At 43.5% G+C, this 19449-nt stretch overlaps 1 protein-coding gene across 1 annotated transcript in view; it reads right to left on the reverse strand.

The window, feature by feature from the left end:
- Positions 1-19449, reverse strand: part of LOC144697377 (transcription factor RFX3-like) — a 433584-nt gene that overhangs the window by 26120 nt on the left and 388015 nt on the right. Inside the window, exons 17-18 of the mRNA XM_078569355.1 lie at positions 11577-11785; positions 3464-3617 (exon numbers count right to left, since the gene is read on the reverse strand). Coding sequence (XP_078425481.1) covers positions 3464-3617; positions 11577-11785 — 363 coding nt within the window. The remainder of the gene's footprint in view (positions 1-3463; positions 3618-11576; positions 11786-19449) is intronic.

The following is a 19449-nucleotide window of genomic DNA, read 5'->3' on the forward strand; positions in this document are numbered from 1 at the left end:
ACTGCACATGCAGACCTCCAAAGGATAGGCGAGTATACTGATAAAAACCCCAGTGTGTGTTGGTAGTCACATATCCTCTAGGCATGCTATCCAGTTCTGATTGTTGGTAAGCATGGCCCATATCTAATTTTTTATAGGATTTATCTCCAGCTAGCTTCGCATATAAGTCGTCTATCCTTGGAATTACGTACTTATCTAGTTTTGCTGCCTTGTTTACGGTCAATTTATAGTCCCCACAAATGCACATGGTTTAGTCAGGCTTAACAACTGGAACTATGGGTGCTGCCCATTCCAAGAATTGGACAGGTTGGAAGATGCCCAGCTTTTCTAACAGGCACAGTTCTGAATCCACCTTCTCCTTCAACGCATACGGCACAGGTCTGGCCTTAAGGAAACGTGGTGTCGCCTGAGGATCCACATATATTTTTGCTTGCAAGCCTTTTAACTTACCTAATTTGCCCCAAAATACACTGTCCTATTTCCTTAACAGTTCAGGAACTCCTCCTGTTATCAGGTGAAATATTTCAGACCAGTCAAGCTTGATTTTCTGTAACCAGTTTCGGCCCAGAAGACAGGTTCCTTCTCCTGTCACTATTATCACTGGAAGCTGAACTGTCTGTTATCTATAAGACACTGGTACTGTGGCGATGCCCTTTATCTGTATAGATTCTCCAGTGTATGTCTTCAATTTAGCAGTAGTCTGCTCCACATTCAGTGGCTGGGCACCTTCATTTAGGTGTTTCAATGTGTGCTCTCCCACCACTGTGGTTGAGGCTCCCATATCTACCTCCATTATTAGTGGCCTTTCATTAACTTGGATTGTGACAGTGATAAGTTTGGTTTTTACAGTGGTGATGTTATACAGGGAATAGATGTTGATGTCGCTATCGGCTGCTTCAGGTTCTTCTGTATTTTTCAATTCAATCATGTTGGTTTGCTGCTTTATGGGCTGTTTCGACTTTGCCCAGCATTGCCTTACTACGTGACCTTTCTTATGGCAGTAATTGCATTCTGCCTCCTTGAATCTGCAGGTGTCCGGTCCGTGGTCACCCCACATCTATAATAAATTAACCTTGGAGTCGCTGCTGAAGTGTTTCCACTAGGCATTTTCATGTTTCTAAAAGTGGACATTGCCTTTCGCTTCGCTGCTGCGTCTCTGGGTTTCATGCCACGTCTGGCGGTAGGTTCCTGCCCCACATAAAGAACGGCACCATGTTGCATGTATTGCAAAGCCTGCGAGTCTCTCACAGCACTTTCAATGGCAAGGGATATTCCCAGGGCTCGCTTCAAATCGATTGCAAGTAAACAGGGTTGTATGGCGTCATCGTGAACTCCACAAACTAATCAGTCCCACAGCATATCATTTAGTGTGTCCCCGAAGTTGCAGTGTTTTGTCAACTGCTTCAGCTTTGCTACATAGGTTGCGATGGACGCTCCCGGGGCCCTAACTCTGGAATTAAACTTAAACTGCTGCATTATTATGGGTTGGCTTCGGCTGGGAATGCATTTTCATGAGGTCCACTAATTCATTAAAGGATTAAGAATTGGGCACCTTCGGGACCATCAGGCTGTGGATGAAATTGTACGTCTTGCTACCACATACACTCAAAAGAATGGCTTTCTGCTTTTCCTCTGCGGTAATTTTGTTCGCTATAAAATAAAAACCAAAGTGCTCTACATACTGGCTCCAGTCTTCCATAGTCACATCGTAAGGATTGATTCTGCTGAAGAGTGGCATGACTGGTGAGTAGTCTTCCTTTTTCTTAAGATTTGATGTACTCACGGTAACAAGGCGAGGTGCAGCATCAGAGCTATTTTACCCCCGTCGCCAAATGTAATGACTTGACGGACCGGACAGGTTTCAACAAGAAACAGATAAACTTTATTACAGAGAGCTATTCAGATGCTACATGCTCAATCAGGACCCTTGTCAGGAAACCCCGCCCTCCTGGATTGCCCGCGCATAGGGCTCATTGGCCGGAGCCTCCAAAAACATCACGTGACCCCTGATAGACAGGAGAGGTTATACCTTCAGTTACTAAACTGGGCAAGCGGATGTAGAGAAAGGGGGGTGAGGGGGCACCTCCTTTGCGAGTTACCTGCGCCCATAGAGGCACCCCCCACTCTGCCCATTCCAAGATCAAACTTCCCCTTTTAGCTTCACATCCCCCAACCCCCTCACTGGGAGCTGCCAGCCAGAGCCCATTAATGCAGCAGACTTAACTTCAGTCCTGTCTCCACAATCGCCACCTTAGTGTTGGGGTTATTATTCCTAATGTAAATGGTTGACACTATTTCTGCTGCTCCTCTGTTTGTCCCAACCTCTTCACAGCCTCTTATCTGGCATCATGGCCTGGGTGTGGTGCAAAAACTCTTCTATTAAACTTTGACAAGACTGCAATTATCATCCTCAGCCCTGTCACAAACCACATAGCTTTGCCATTGCCTCTATCCCTCTCCTGGCCAATACCTCAGATTGAACCAGATTGTTTGCAACCCTATTTGATGGATCTGAGATGCTGACCCCATATCACATTCACCTACTTCCACCTTTGTAACATCACTTGCCTCCATCCATGTCTCAGCCCATTTGCTGCCAATACTCTCATCTAAGCCTTTATCACATCCAGTTTCAAATATTCCAGTCACCTTCAGACTGGCATCCTGTTTGGCACCCTCCATAAACCTCAGCTCGTTAAAACTCTGCTGCCTATTTCTTACCCCACATCAAATCCTGCTCATTCATCATCCCTGTCCTTGCTGGTCTACATTGGCTCCTGGTTCCCCAACAATTCAAATTTTCACCTTCATGTTTCAATCCCTTCATGGGCTTGCCCCTTCTGTCTCCGTAACAACTGTAGTATTTCAGATTTTCCACGTTTATGGTGTATGCATTATAGTTGACCTGGTAAGTTCTATATATTTTTTATTCATTCATAGGATGTGGGTGTTGCTGGCTCGGCCAGCATTTATTGCCCATCCCTAATTGCCCTTGAAAAGCTAATGGTGAACTGCCTTCTATAGATGACCAAAAAACAGGAATTCCTTTACTAATCATGTAAAATACCATAAAAACTTATTTTTCTTATTTATTTGTGTAATTCCACTTCCATAACTCTTATAACTTGGAAATCATCCTAAAAGTAGGAGGTAGTAGAAAGAAAACCAATAGAAAAAGAAGAAGGGCAAAAACATTGAAAAAATCTCTAGCATTATAGGCAGAAGATGGAGGTATGTATAAGCACCATGGCTCTTTTTTATACTTGAGCTTACTTGTGTGTAAATCATCACGGCACAAATATGAAGATATTCAAATAGATATAAAAGGGTATTATAGAGGGTTTTTCTTTAGGGAACCACTAAACATGCTCAGATATTTTTGTGACAGAAATTTGCAGAATAGTTTTGAAGTTAATAGCAAGAAAAGACTGTTTTCAAAGTTTCAAGCCTTTAAAATTCTTACCTCTCCCATCACTGCTATGGGTGTTTCACCAGTAGCTTGAGCCACTCTGTGCTCCACCAGATAAAACATATACTCATCGTAGAGCAGACGTATCAGATGAAAAGAACCAAAACTTGCTGCACTCCGTAGGGTCAGGTCTCGAATAACCATGGAACTGTTGGGAACAATGGAAGCATGAGGCTACATGATCTTCACTTTTACAAATGGCTAATTAGCCAGGAGCCAATTAGGTAGTAATTCTAGGTCAGTAGTAAGTGTACCACATGTGTAAAACTGAGTCACACAGATCTCAAATTTCCAAATGCAATCCTTGCTCTGTCTGATCTTGGGTAGCAGTGAGGTGCTACCATTGGATTTACTATTCCTGAGTTAGGGAGGGGGTAGTATCATCCATGATTCCATTGCTAATCAAAGTCCAATAATCCCTTCTGAAAAATATGCACATGCTGGTTGAAAGAATGAGAATCGGTTGTGACGATCCCTCACGGTTCAAAACTGTGCCAATACTGACTATTTAGATTAACGAATAAAGAAGGTACCAATGGATGAAGGATCAGATGACTGCTGGCACACAACCACACACCAGCATGTCACACGCTTATGGAGAGTACAAGAAAGAAGGGATAAAAAGAGAAAAGAGAGAACGTTGGTCAAATTTGAATTCTACAGCTCTGTTTAACTGATGGAAGCTTGATGCTGACATGGGCAGTTCAGTTTAAGACCCAAAATAGTGAGTATTTGTGTAACTAAATTGTAAGTTTAAAACAGAAATTTCTTCTCCACAATAGGATTTTTCTAGAAATGAGTTTCCATCTTGAATTAAACACATGAGCACTTCAAGTATCCTTTGTCTTGTATTTAGCCTTTTCTTTAATAAATAAAAAAAAAATGTCTGGAAGGAAGACGGTAAGAAAGAACTTGCAAGAACAGTTATGTCCTCAGGACATCCAAAGCACTTCACAACAAACAAATTACTTTTATAGTGTTGTTACTGTTGTTATGTTGGTAATAGAACAGTGAGTTAGGAATAACCGACCTTAAAATCATTTCGTGAAGATTATCTTGGAAAAAATATTGTCCAATCTATTTTAATATAGGTTTATCAATAACTAAAGAGCTTGGCTCCCAATTCGATGTCAATACATTTTTAGACCCAAGTACCTGCCTTTTTTCGTACTTTCACTTTTGTATGTAATTGTTAACTAAATAAAACATTTCAATTATAATGTGATATAAATACCAATATCTAGATTAGATGTCATAAATATTAAACAGTTTGTGTCACTTTCAATATTTTTCTATGGCACCATTAGGTTTTTCTGAAATTTGCTGTTGATAGCGTAATTGTATTTTTCTAATTTTTTTTGCTAGATGCTAATGAAATTTCCAGCATAAATTAAATAGGTCCGAATAGTATTATACGATATTCTCAAAAGAACAAGAACCTAATATTTTCTCAGTGAATCTTTATTTGGCATCTAAAAGAAATGAAATGTAAATGTCAAGCTTGAACCTGGTATGCTTCAATAGTTCCCCAGATGCACTTGGCTAGCTTTTCAAAAGAACAGTTTTAAACAGATATTTCCAAGTAACTAATTAGAGAAAAAAATTAGCAGCACCATGAGGCCAAGGCTGACTATCTCCTGAGCCAGGAATGGCGTATGATGAAAGAACAACCAAATGAGAGGAAAACATTAATTAGGAGAGCGGGAGGTTTACTGACAATATGTATATCCAGCACATTTACAGGATGGAAAATATTGTACCTGATATTAAAAAAAAAAGCATACATCTCCAGAGCACCAATAGTCTTCAACCATGAAAAGTTGTCCAAGTACACCTACTATAAACAAGAGCCAGCATGGTAGTGCAGCTCACCAGTGTACTTTCATGCATCGGATTGCTTTATTTCTCACAAATTCCTAGCTTCAGGCTTAGTGCCTAATATTGAGAGGTAGAGACCATCGGAGCCTCCAGCACATACCGACACAGGTTACCTACCATTCCTCTTGACTGCCTATTCATCTTTCTCTTTTCAATAGGGGTCTATGTCCTTTAGTTACAGAATTTGTAGCTGTAGGATTTCATAGGATATACTGCACGGAACAGGCCGTTTGGTCCAACCAGTCTATGCCAGTATTTATGCTCCACTTGAGCCTCTTCCTATCTTTCCTTATCTAAATCTTTCATGGTAATCATCTATTTCTTTCTTCCTCATATAACTGTTTAGTTTTGCCTTAAATGCTATTTGCTTCAATCACTCCATGTGGTAGTGAATTTCACATTCTCACCACCCTTTGGGTAAAGAAATTTCTTCTGAATTCCCTATTGCATTTCTGGGTGGCTGTCTTATATTGATGGCCTCTAGTTATGCTCTTCCCCACAAGAAGACAGTCTCTCTATATCCACTCTTTCAAAACCTTTTATAATTTACCGACCTCTATTAGGTCACCCCTAAGCCTTCGTTTTTCAAGAATAAAGTGACAGCCTGTTCATCCTTTTCTGATATGTACACCCACAGATTTCTGGTATCATCCTTATAAATATCCTTTGTACCCGCTTTAGTGCTTCTATATCCTTTCTATAGTGTAGCAACCAGAGCTGTATGTAGTACTCTTTAAATGTGATCGAATAAGGTTTGATACAGGTTTAGCATAACTTCCCTACTTTTCAATTTGATCCCTCTTGAAATAAAGCCTAGTGCTTGGTTTGCTTTTTTAAAGGCCTTGCGAACCTATGGCACAACGTTTAGGGCAGAATTTTGCCGTCAGCGAGCGGGGGGCGGGGCCCGCTCGCCGACGCGTAAAATGGCGCAGGATGATGTTAGGCAGAACCCCCGACATCATCCCGCCCCATTTAAATTTTCAGGAAGGCGGGGGCGCAGCAAAATCAGCTGCGGGCCCGCCGACCTGTCAATGGCCAATTGAGACCATTGACAGAATAAAAGCAAAAAACTGCAGATGCTGGAAATCCAAAACAAAAACAAAAATATCTGGAAAAGCTCAGCAGGTCTGGCAGCATCTGCGGAGAGGAGCACAGTTAATGTTTCGAGTCCGAATGACCCTTCAACAGAACTAAGTAAAAATAGAAGAGAGGAGAAATATAAGCTGGTTTAAGGGGGGTGGGACAAGTAGAGCTGGATAGAGGGCTAGTGATAGGTGGAGATAACCAAAAGATGTCACAGACAAAAGGACAAAGAGGTGTTGAAGTTGGTGATATTATCTAAGGAATGTGCTAATTAAGGGTAGAAAGCAGGACAAGCAAGGTACAGATAGCCCTAGTGGGGGAGGGGTGGGGTGAAGGAATCGAAAAAGGCTAAAAGGTAGAGATAAAACAATGGATGGAAATACATTTAAAAATAATAGAAGTAGGTGGGAAAAGAAAAATCTATATAAATTATTGGAAAACACAAAAAAAAGGGGGGGAATCGGAAAGGGGGTGGGGATGGAGGAGAAAGTTCATGATCTAAAATTGTTGAACTCAATATTCAGTCCGGAAGGCTGTAAAATGCCTAGTCGGAAGATGAGGTGCTGTTCCTCCAGTTTGCGTTGAGCTTCACTGGAACAATGCAGCAAGCCAAGGACGGACATGTGGGCATAAGAGCAGGGTGGAGTGTTGAAATGGCAACCGACAGGGAGGTCTGGGTAATGCTTGCGGCCATTGACAGGATCATTTAAACAATTAAAGGACCTGCCTGTCCAACCTTAAGGTTGGCGGGCAGGCTAGGAGCCCCAGCAGCAAATAGAAAAAACATGAAACCTCATCCACCGGTGGGATGAGGTTTCATGCAGGGTTTTAAAAAGTTCAATAAAGTTATAGTGTAAATTATGAACATGTCCCATCTCATGTGACACTGTCACATGAGGGGCACATGTTAGGGAATTTTATTATTTTCTATTTTTAATCTTTTTCAAAGTGGAAGCGGTCTCCCTGAGGCAGCACTTTGCCTCAGGGAGATGTGCACTCTTTCGTGTGCGTGCGTGAAAGAGCGCACTCTCACTTTTGGGGAATCCCCCCCACCTGCACAGGAAGCGCATAGCGCTTCCCGCCAGATGTCACGCTGGGCGGGCTTTAATTGGCCCGCCCACGTAAAACGGCGGTGCGGCCCGTTTCTCTAGTGGGGATCGGCTCCCCACATGCTGGAGATTGGGTCGGGCCCGACCGTCCGACTGGCAGAAAATTCTGCCCTTAGTGATTGATATATTTGCACTTTGAGATCCCTCCGTTCTTCCATCCCACCGAGACTTGCACCTTTCAAGTAACAAGTGACCTCCCTAATCTTCCTACTAAAATGTACTACCTCACATTTATCTGTGTTGAACTTCATTTGCTCATTCTACAGGTTTATTAATGTCCTCCTGTAATTTCTTGTATTGTGTTAATACTTTATGTTCTGTTTATCTATTCCTCTAAGATTCTCAGGTCTGCCTTGAGTTCTCTTTTCTCCAACAGACACAGCAGAACAATCCTTGTATTTCAAAGTAGTTGAAGTATGTGAAGTGCTTTGAGAAGTTTTTGAGAGATCAGATAAGGCACTACATAAATACAAACTGTTCTTTCAATGTAAACATTTCAAGAGTCCTCAGTCTCTCCTCATAGCTCAGGTAGCCCAATCCCTGTCAGGTTAGCCGTTCTGTTCTATAACCTCTCCAGAGCCGGGATGTCCTTATTCAGAAAACTCAGCAACAGCATTTAACTCTAGAAAATACCTGAACATTTCAGTATTTAAATTCATTTAATTAAAATACAAGTCAAAGGATAGGCTTATATAAAACAGCTGCATCATTGAGCTTAAATAAGTACATTTTATTTTGTATTTTAAAGGTGTAGTTTAAAAATTATCTCAAGTGCTAGTTCCTTTTCATAATTTTGGTTTATATCTGTAGTTCTGCCTATGCAATGCTGAGTTAGTCTTGGTTCACAGTGCTATATAATGCAGTAAGTTCTCACTTAAAGCTGTGGTTGCGTTTCTGAAAATCATGACTTTCAGTGTAACAACTTTAAGTGAAACATTGGTTCCGATAGGAATCAATGTTAAAACTGTATTTAGGCTGCTTCCTGAAACTCTCGCTCCCTGATCCTCCTGGTCCCTGCAGATCCCCCCCTCCCCAACCCTCCGAGTTGTGGTCTCGCCCTCTCCCCAACCCTCCGAGTTGTGGCCTCCACCCCTCCCCGACCCACTGTCTGGTCGAACCTCCTGCTTCCTGACTCACCCTCTTGCAACTTCCCTCTCCGTTTGAAGACCCAGATCCGATCCAAAGCCAGAGCTCCAATGTTGTGGAAACGAGAGTCCCCATGGTGCAGAAGTGCCGAGCTGGAGCTGCTACAACCATTTAAAAAAAAATTCTCCTGCTTGCCACTTTCCAGGCTTGGGAGAAGACCAGTGAGTTGGGAGCATTTAAAAAAAACATGGACTGTAGCAGCCCCAGCTCAGCACTTCTACATCATCGGGACTCTCACTTTCACAACATCGGAGCTCCGGCTTTGGATCGGATCTGGATCTTCAACCGTGAATGCAAGTCCAGGAGAGGGAAGTGGTGAGTGGGTGATTCAGGGAGTGGGAGGATTGGCCCAAGGCTCAGTTGGAGAAGAGGAGGGGGAGGGGGGTATGGGTGTGTGTGTGTGTGTGTGTGGAAAGGAGGTGAGGGGAGGAGGGGAGAGGGAGAGGGAGGAGGGGGGCTGGGAGGAAAGGATGAGGGGATGGGGAAAGGAGAGCAGAGGAGGGGAGGGGATGAGAGGAGGGGTGGCCACAACCTGGAGGTTGGGGAGGGAAGAGGCTGCAACTCACAGGTTGGATAGGGTGGAGAGGCTGCAACTCGCAGCCCTCCTCTCCCTGCTCTGCAAGTCGGAGGTCAGGAAGCGGGAAGAGGGTGCAAGTCAAGGACCATGGAGGGGGGAGAGCCAGTAACATGGGGAGTGGGGAGGGCAGAGATACTGCAACTCGGGGAGCTGGGAAGGAGAGATGCTGCAACTCAGGGAGCTGGGAGGGGGAGAGGGGATAATTTGGGGAGCTGGGAGGAGGGAGTGGCTGCAACTCGATTGGGGGGGGCGGGGTGTCAGGGGAGAGGCCTCTAATCGGGGCGCTGGGAGGGGGGAAGATGGTACAACTTGGGGAATGGGGAGGAGGGAGAGGCCACAGCTCGGAGGTCGGGGAGGGGAGGGGCCACAATTTGGAGGTCTGGGGGCGGAGATGCTGCATCTCGGAGGCTGGGAGTGGGGAGAGGCCGCTCCTAAATGGCGCCAACCAGGAATCGCGAGAAACAACATTAAAACGATCCTTGCAATGTTAAAACGGAACAACTTTAAATGGGTCAACGTTAAACGAGGACTTACTGCAGCCTGAAAATGTATCCATTTGTGTCAAGTGCTATCTAGACAACAATCTGAGAGATAATTACCAGGGTCTGGAGAGACGAATAGCCTGGGCAAAAAAATTGTGTGACTTTGGGAATTAGTCTCAAAATTCAACGCCAGTTTTGGATGTGCAAATGATTGTTATGATTGTCATTGTAGCCAACCAGTTAGGAAGGGGAAACAGTTAAACTTTGAAGATTTTTGTCTTTGCTCCCAGAACCCAGCTAGATGTTATAGTCACATTGGTACAACACAGGCAACTATCCAGGAGGGGTCAGGGACACTGGCAGTGGGTGAGCTGTTCCAGATCATCCCACATCTGCTCCCCTCAGGAATTTTAGGGCCTGCATTCATTAGGCTACAAAACTTGCATAACAGAAGTACAGTGCACTGTAAAAAGCAGTAAAACATGATACGATCATTCACACGCCTCACTGTACACAACAAATTAAATTCTTCAAGTTTGAACTCTCATTCCTATAAAATATAACTTTCTTAGTCATAAAGCATGCAATACTTTGTGGAGTCTATAAAAGCTCAGTTACTTCCAACTGGAATGTGTTTTGCTTTATTAAAGCTTTGTCTATTAGAATGTTATTTTTAATCTTTACCACCTTTTGTTCAAAGGCTTCAGCATGGTAAGAAAGACTGGCATGTCCTCCCCAGTAATTCCCCTCCACTGTGAAAGAATTGCCCTCTAAAAGGCATGTCCCCTTATTTGAAGGGGACTTTTAGCTTTGTTTAATTAACCATTTTATGAGCTTATAGTAACTTTTTTTCTTGAAATGGTTTTTCAATGCCCATTTGTTTATTTGGACAAGATGAAGAGGTATGAGAAAAAAGCTTTCTTCATGTGAATGGCTGTTTGATAGTTTGGGGGCAATTATTTTCAATGAGAATTTGAATGCCTGTTGAAATACTCACGAAACTGTCAAAATAAGTCAAGTCTTGCCAGTGTTATTAAGGAGCTCATGACTGTCTATTGTGGATAATGGAAAAGTGTTTCAAAGGCTTAGCAGGTCTCTGGACTTTAAATCAATCTGAAGATGAAAGCACAGTGTCCAGATGATACATTAAAGCCAATAATGTTGGATGCAGAAAGGCCTTTTATCCACTGGATAAAGTATTCTAATGCATGCGAACATTTACACAATGCTGGTCAATTTAATGGTCACTTACCTTTTAAGGACAGAGCCCTATGATGAATCACTACATTAAAAATGTATTTAACTTATCATACAGCACCTAATTATCACTGCTGAAGTTGGCAAGACCTTTTAAACTTACCTGTCAAATGGTTAAGGACTTCATAGCAGGCTTCCCAGTGATTTACGGCTCGTCTCAATTGCCTGACCTACATCTCCTAATGGGCCTAACTTCATGGCGGATCTAAATGCCCACCCCCACAATGGAGTAGGCAAGGGCAGGATTGCCGAGTCTAGGTTCACTACCCCCACACTTACCCCAGGGCCATAGAAATCCCACACAATGGGAATTGGGTAACACCTACCATTAATAAATCTCCAACCACCACATCCATCCCCCACCATCTCCATTCCAACACAAGCAGAAGCATGAATATTCAGGCCAATGTGAGAGTGGCATAGGGTGTATGTCTGATGTTCTCTGCCTGAGAATGTGCTTAACCTCTGCTTTGCACGTCTATCAGATGGCATGTCTAATATCACCGTTCCAGTTTATTTTATTTCAAATTATTCATGCCACTGTAGCATTTTCTTTTCCTGTTTTCCACACCTACCTGTAAAAGGACCATTTGAGTAGGAATTGACGGGCAGCTTTGGGAAAACTAGGACTCCCTTCATATGGCTTCAACACCTGTGTTACCACATTATCAAGCCATGCAGCCCACTGCTCCAGGGTACTCTGTTGCTGGAGAGTCATCTTGAAGTCATGTTCCAGTCTTTGTACTGTGCTGTCATCACACTGACATACCCAGGAAGCCTGCTCCTATCAAAGTATAAGAAACACTGAGTTTGTATGCATTATTAGTCTAGTAGTAGCAAACAGCTAGGCACACCTGGATGAAAAAATGCCTTAGCATGCTGATTGTAGATTTAATCGTAAAATGAAGGGGGGAAAAAAGACATATTTATATTGCGCTTTTCATGACCACCGGATGTCTCAACACGCTTTACAGAGACTTTTGAAGCATGGTCACTGTTGCAATAAAGGAAGCATGGCTGCCAATTTGCACACAGCAAACTCCCACAAACAGCAATGTGATAATGACCAGATAATCTGTTTTTGTGACGTTGATTGAGGAAAAAATATTGGCCAGGACACCAAGTTCTGTACTTACCTAGTTCATAGACTGCAGCAAAAGTTTCCTGTTTTTGCTGCAGCAGGGCCTAGTGTTGGGATAAACAGTGAAGTCTTCCAGTATGACACATTGTTGGTAAAACCATGCTGATGATGTCACGAGCTGAAGACTTGAGTTCAGTTTACCACTCAATGGTAGGAATGGTAGGCCAGTTTTTTTTACTATGATTTTAAACATTTTAAAGTTATGCCACTTCTAAAACTCTTATAAACTTTCAACACTTTTAGAACAGTTTTAAAAATTCATAAACTTTGAAATACTGAGACAGAGGAAGAAGGGGATAGAGACTAAGAGAGTGGGGAGACAGATACAGAGGAAGACAGGCATGAGAAAGTTCCATAACAATTCCCTCTGGCCTTGGCTTTGCCTAAACCTCCAGTCTGCCACGGTCTGTTCCTCAGGTATCAATGCTACCCAGCTCATTTACCCAACCCTGGATTCTCGGTCCCAACTATGTCAGAAAGAGCGCTTGACGGGAGGTGAAAAAGGCAGGAAAACCATTCAAGATTTCACTGTGTCTTCCCCACCCATCAAGTGCTGTTTCTGACATCGGTGGAACTGAGGAGCTAAGGTGAGGTGGGCGGGGGGAGGTGGGAATGAAAGAGAAGCTGGGTGGGAGGTGGAGGTGGTGACATTGAAGCCAGGGGAGCCTGGAATGAAAATGTCTTTCATTCATGACAGTGAACCATGAAGAACTATGATTTTATCACTGATACTTTCATCTCAACTACCTAGCCTGACAAATCACCCCTTGAAAATATAAGGCCATCTAAATATATATGTTTTAAATTTATTTCTTTGCCGACTTACGCCTGTGATTATCAGCCCTAACTCTTGCATATGAAGTTGTGGGGTTTATTTTTATTCCAATATGATTTAGGAGCTATATGTTCATGTGTATATATACATAAGTATCCAGAGTGTCACATCACTCACGACTGCATGACAGTCAGGGTATTGAGCAACAATGCAACAATGGGAAAGGAAAACCCAGGCCATTGAGTTCAGTAGCAATGAAGCAAACTACATTGTTCTTAATAACATTTAAACAGCTGCTGTAACCTTCCAAAATGCTGGACAAATCGATGTAGGCGCTTTGAAAATCAGCATTGTTACTTCCATCTCAAATAATGATTTTTCTGTTACAGAAGCTTACACCAGAGGCGGAAGAGCTGGTCATAATCAGGAATTTTTAACCTTTACAGGGGGCTGGATTTTACTGCCCCCAACCCCCTGAGGGCAGGGAGGCTTATAAAATGCCGCATATGCCTGCCCGCCCCAACCTGTCTCCCATTTTACGGGGAGTGGCGGAGATGTCGGACAGCTAGCCCACCCTTGGGTCTATTGAAGTCCTCAAGCGGCTAACTAATGGCCACTTAAGTGCCTCCTTCTGTCTCCGCTGCTGTCTTACCCAGTGTAGGGGGAGGCCCATGCCAGTTGGGTAGCCTGGCAGTTTTTACTGCGCAGGATGGTGTTGGACCAGGCAGGGGAGAACTTCTTTGGGAGTCCCCTGTGCCCATCGGAGGCCCCTACTGCCTCCAAGATCACACCCCGTTTTAACCCAACCTGCCTTGATGGGGTCTGTCAGCCAGGGCCTGCTGATACCCCATACTTACCTTGAAGTCTGGCTCCAAAACCGCGTGTTTGGAGACTGGCTGTAGTCCCAACAGTGGCCACTGCTTGAATCTTGTGCTGCTGGGACTACAGAATAGGCCAGCAGCTCTCTAAGGTGGGATTTCCTTCCCAGACGGGGGCAGAAGTCTCACCCTGAGGCAATGAATGCTCTGCTGAGCATAAAGTGACAGGTGGCTTTTTGGTGGGCTGGCTCCCAACCAACTATTTAGTCAGAGGGGCAGGGAATATGGCTCCTGTAAAATCTAGCCCATGGTGTGGAGCCTGCACAACAGTTGTGTTTTGAGGGCACTGATCAGCTAACTCATCATAGACCAAGAAATGAATCAGGAACTTCTGGTCTATATGGCTGATCCCTGCATCAGGCAGGAACCAAAGCTTATCAGGCAGGGAAGTGTCCCCGGCTCATATTTTGGAATAAAAAAGGCTGTAATTTTCAATCAGGTTTCCATTCCTGTCACAGTACCAAAATGATGCTAACTGAAGTCACGAATAGCATCTTCACAGTATCTTAATGGCGCAGAAGGAGGCCATTCAGGCCACTGTGTCAGCACTGGCTCTCCAGATGAGCATTATGACCTAGTGCCATTGCCCTGCCTTTTCCCCATGCCCCTGCACATTGTTTCTATTCAAATAATCATTTAATGCCCTCTTGAATGCCTCGATTGAACCTGCCTCCACCACACTTCCAGGCAGTGCATTCCAGACCGGAACTACTCGTTGTGTGAAAAAGTTTTTTCTCACATTTGCTTCTTTTGCAAGTCACTTTAAATCTGGGCTTTCACATTCTTGATCCTTTCACAAGCGGGAACAGTTTCTCCCTATCTACTTTGTCCAGCCCCTTCATGATACTTCTGTCAAGTCTCCTCTCAGCCTTCTCCTCTCCAAGGAGAACAGTCCCAACTTCTCCAATCTATCCTCATAGCTGAAGTTTCTCATCCCTGGGATCATTCTTGTCAACCTCTTCTGCACTCTCTCCAATGTGTTCACATCCTTCCTATAATATGGTGCCCAGAACTGTACACAATATTCCAACTGAGGTCTAACGAGGGTCTTATATAAATTCAGCATAACCTCCTTGCTCTTGTACTCTATGCCCCTATTAATAAAGCCCAGGATACTATATGCATTATTAACTGCTCTCTCTACCTGTCCTGCCACCTTCAATGATCTATGCACATATACACCCAAGTCTTTCTGGCTCCTGCACCCCCTTCAAAATTCTACCATTTATTTTATATTGTCTGTCCATGTTCTTCCTACCAAAATGCATCACCTCACCCTTCTCTGCATTGAACTTCATCTGCCACCTATCTGCCCACTTCACCAACTCCTCTTGGAGTTCCACACCGTCCTCCTCGCAGTTCACAACACTCCCAAGCTTCGTATCATCAGCAAACTTTGAAACTGTCCCCTGCACACCAAGATCTAGATAACTTATATCAGGAAAAGCAAGGGTCCCAATACCGACCCCTGGGGAATTCCATTACATTCCTCCAGCCCGAAAAATATCCATTGACCATTACTCTCTGCTTCCTATTTTTCAGCCAATTTTGTATCCACGTTGCTACTGTCCCTTTTATTCCATGAGCAATAACTTTTCTCAAGTTGGTTGTGTGGCACTGTGTCAAATGTCTTTTTAAAGTCCACTTCTGTGATGATTGTTGTGATATCACTTTAAGAGAATGTACAAATAATCAGGATATAAAGCAGCATGTGATCAGCAGCCAGTTAGTGGTGTGTGTGAGTGGTTGCAGCTGTTGCTGTAACATTGTTGAATCCCTATAGAGTAGACTTGTCTGTATGAGATTGGTGAGTTTGCATAAAGGAAGCAGAAATGCAACAATGGTGACTGTGGTGCATTATCCCTCCATTCTCTCTGCAGCCTGTATCAAAGTTGATTGCACCATCCACCTCCAATATCTAACTTTTGCTCAGCTTAGTGGGACTACCCTTATTTGGTTCTATTTTTTCTTATCTAATTGTAGTCACATCTGCAGCAAGGCTTCCTCCTGGCCTCCTCCTCGTTCTCATTTACATGTTGTCCCCTGCAAAATTATTTGTAAACATTTTAACTTGCACATGAAAGCCAGCGGCACCAAGCTCTTACCTCACCATCACCACCAACTTGTCACGCTGCTTGTCTGACATCCAGGACAGGATGAGCAGGAATTCTCTTCAAGTAAATATTGGGAAGACCAAAGCCATTGTCTTCAATTCCCACCACAAACTCATTTCCCTGACACTGACTCCAACCCTCTCCCCAAGCCATTGTCTGAGGTTGAATCAGACTATTCACAATCTGGGCATCCTACTTGACCCTGAACTGAGCTTCTGACCCCATATCCTCTATTACCAATACTGTCTACTTTCAACTCTGTAACATTGCCCCACCTTAGTTTATCTTCTGATGAAACCCTCATCCATGTCTCTGTTATCTCTCGACTGGGGTGTTTCAATTCTCTCCTAGCTGGCCTTTCATCTTGCACCCTCCATAAACTTGGACTCATCCAAAACTAGGTTGTTTGAATCCTAACTCACAAGAAGTCCCATTCGCCTATCATTCCTGTTCTTGCCGAATTACATTGGTTCCCAGTGTGGCCTTGCCTCTCCCTATTTCCTCCTTTAGCCCTCCGAGATCTATTCGCTCCAGTTGAGCGCACCCGATTTTCTTGGTTCCACCAGTGGTGGCAGTATCTTCGGCTGGCTTTATCCTAAGCTCTGGAATTCCCTCCCCAACCTACTCCACTCCTGGACCTCTCTCGCTTTCTCAAAACCTACCTCTTTGATCAAGCTTTAGGTCACCTGTCCCAACATCATCTTATGTGGCTCAGTGTTAAATTTTCTTTTAATAATCACTCCGATGAAGCACCTTGAGATGTTTTACTGTGTTAAAGTTGCTACATTAATACAAATTGTTGTTCTAGTGACCTTGGATGAGCTGCAATTTTGTCCAGTTACTGGTGCCATCATCTTTGGTCCCTGCCTCAAACTTTGTACTCTTGCCACCAATTCTATCCCCTTCCTGGCCAATATCTCAGCTGAACCAGAATGTAACATTCCACCGCCAAGGCCTGTAACATGGCCTGGTTCTGCCCCGGCCTCAAGCCATCTGCTGCTGAAATCTTCGTTCATGCCTTTGCCACTTGACTATTCCAGTACACTTCCGGTTGATCTCCCATCCTTTGTAAGCTTCACTTCATTCAAAGCTTTGCTAGCTGTATCTATCTCACATCAAGACCCATGCACCAAACACCCCTGTGCTTCCACATAACTTATATTAGTTCCCAGTCCCCCAATTCTCATCCTCATGTTTAAATGCTGGCATGAACTTGCTGCTTTTTATTTTTGTAATCTCCCCCATTCCTACAATACCACCCAGCCCCGCTTCCAAAGTTTGTTCCTTTGACTCGGTGCATCACACTCTTCATTCCATTTGTGACAGTCTTCACCTTCCTCTCTTTTCTAAATACTCATTTCAATATCCATCTTTTTGTCCTCCTCATACTATTTCTTTCTTTGGTCTGTAGTCCTTTTTTCCTAAAGTTGCGCCTGTGAATAGTAACAGATAGCAAGAGAATTTAAAAAGGAAAAGAGTCACTAAAGTGAGCCTTGGCCCTCTAGAGTGTGATTCTGGGGAATTAATAATGGTAAATAAGGAAATGGCAGATGCATTGAACAGATATTTTGTGTCTGTCTTTGTTATAAAGGCACAAATAACATCCCAGAAATAATTGTCAATCAAGAGGTGAAATGGAGGGAGGAACCTAAAACAAAATATCTGTTCAATGCATCCTGAATGAAGTGGTTTGACAGCATGACACTTATCTGCTCCACTCAAGGCTAATTTGTAATCTTTCATAGAGAAGGGAGTATTGGGTCACTTGATTATCCTCTCATCAAAGAATGTATGATGGCAGCCCTTACAATTTTTGACACAGTTTAGCTCAGTGAAAAAGATACTTTTATGGCACGTTTCTCCATTCATGCATGCAATGGTTTCTAAGTTTTGTATTAGAGAGCCATAGGTATAAATTAGACTGGGAAAAAGCCCAAATTATAACACTGTGATATAACTAATGTGGGAGTACTTTAAGCACATTCTGAGTAACAAAAGTGGAAAATTCTTCTAGTTTTCCAACAATGATATTCTGCACCTTGGCTCCCAGAAAAATTTACATGTAAATACATGATTCGAATGGATTTTGTAACTGAGTCTCTAAGCCTGGACTCCCATCAATAAGGAGCACAGAGCTTTTGCTAACACAGCGATTGTGTCAAAGCTTGCTTTCACTTCAGACTCGAAAAGGTAGATTTTTCTATATGATTGCCAGTTAGATTCTCAGCAGGTGCGCTGTGGCTATCATTAAAGAACTAGTGATTTTCCTGCTCTAATCTATTTGCAAAACATGGGCACATATGTCACAGAATTGCAGATTTGTCATGGCACAGAAGGGGGCTATTTGACCCATCATGTCTGCACGGACTTGCCAAATGAGCAACTCACTTAATGCCATTCCCCCACCTTCTCCCCGTAACCCTGCATGTTCTTCCTTTTCAGATAGCAGTCTTGTTCCCTTTCAAATGCTTCAATTGGACCTGCCTCCAACACACACTCAGACAGTGCATTCGAAATCCTAACGACTTGCTGCATCAAAAAGTTTCTCCTCATATCACTTCTGCTAATTACTTTAAATCTGCGCCCTCTCATTCTTGATCCTTTCATGAGTGGGAACAGTCCCTATCTACTCTGCTCAGACCTCTCATGATTTTGAATACCTTTCTCAAATCTCCTCTCAACCTTCTTTTCTCTAAGGAAAACAATCCTAACTTCTCCAATCTACCTTCAGAACTAATGTTCCTCATCCCTGGAACCATTCTTGTTAATCTGTTCTGCATCTTCTCTAATGCTTTCACATCCTTCCTAAAGTTTAGCTCCCAGAACTGGATGCAATACTTTAGCTGAGGCTGAACTAATGACTTATACAAATTCCTTGCTGTTCTGTATGCCTGTTCCCTGTATGCGAAATAATGCTGAACATGGGGGAAGAAACTGAAGTGCAACTGCAGGCTTGAGGGGATTGCAGCTGCGGTACAGGCTGACACTCATGGGGCCTTTTTTATATATATTCTTTTGCAGGCTGTAGGCGTCGCTGGCCAGCCCAGCATCTGTTGCCCATCCCTAGTTGCCCTCGAGAAGGTGGTGATGAGCCGTCTTCTTGAGCTGCTGCAATCCATATGATGTAAGTACACCCACAGTGCTGTTAGGAAGGGAGTTCCAGGATTTTGACAAATGACAGTAAAGGAGCAGCAATATTGTTCTAAGTCAGGGTGGTATATGTCATGGAAGGGAACCTGCACATAGTGGTGATCACATGCAGCTGCTATCCTTGTCCTTCTAGGTGATAGAGCTCGCAGGTTTAGAAGGTTCTGTAAAGGAGCCTTGGAAAGTTGCTGCAGTGCATCTTGTAGATGGTACACAATGCTGCCACTGTGTATTGGTGGTGGAAGGAGTAAATGTTTAAGGTGGCGGATGGACTGCCAATCAATCAGGCTGATCTGGATGGTGTCGAGCTTCTCGAGTGTTATTGGAGCCGCACCCATTCAGGCAAGTGGAGAGAATTCCATTGCACTCCTGATTTGTGCCTTGTAGATGGTG

This window comes from Cetorhinus maximus, chromosome 2 (genome assembly GCF_964194155.1).
Source record: "Cetorhinus maximus chromosome 2, sCetMax3.hap1.1, whole genome shotgun sequence".
Taxonomy (NCBI): Eukaryota; Metazoa; Chordata; class Chondrichthyes; order Lamniformes; family Cetorhinidae; genus Cetorhinus; species Cetorhinus maximus.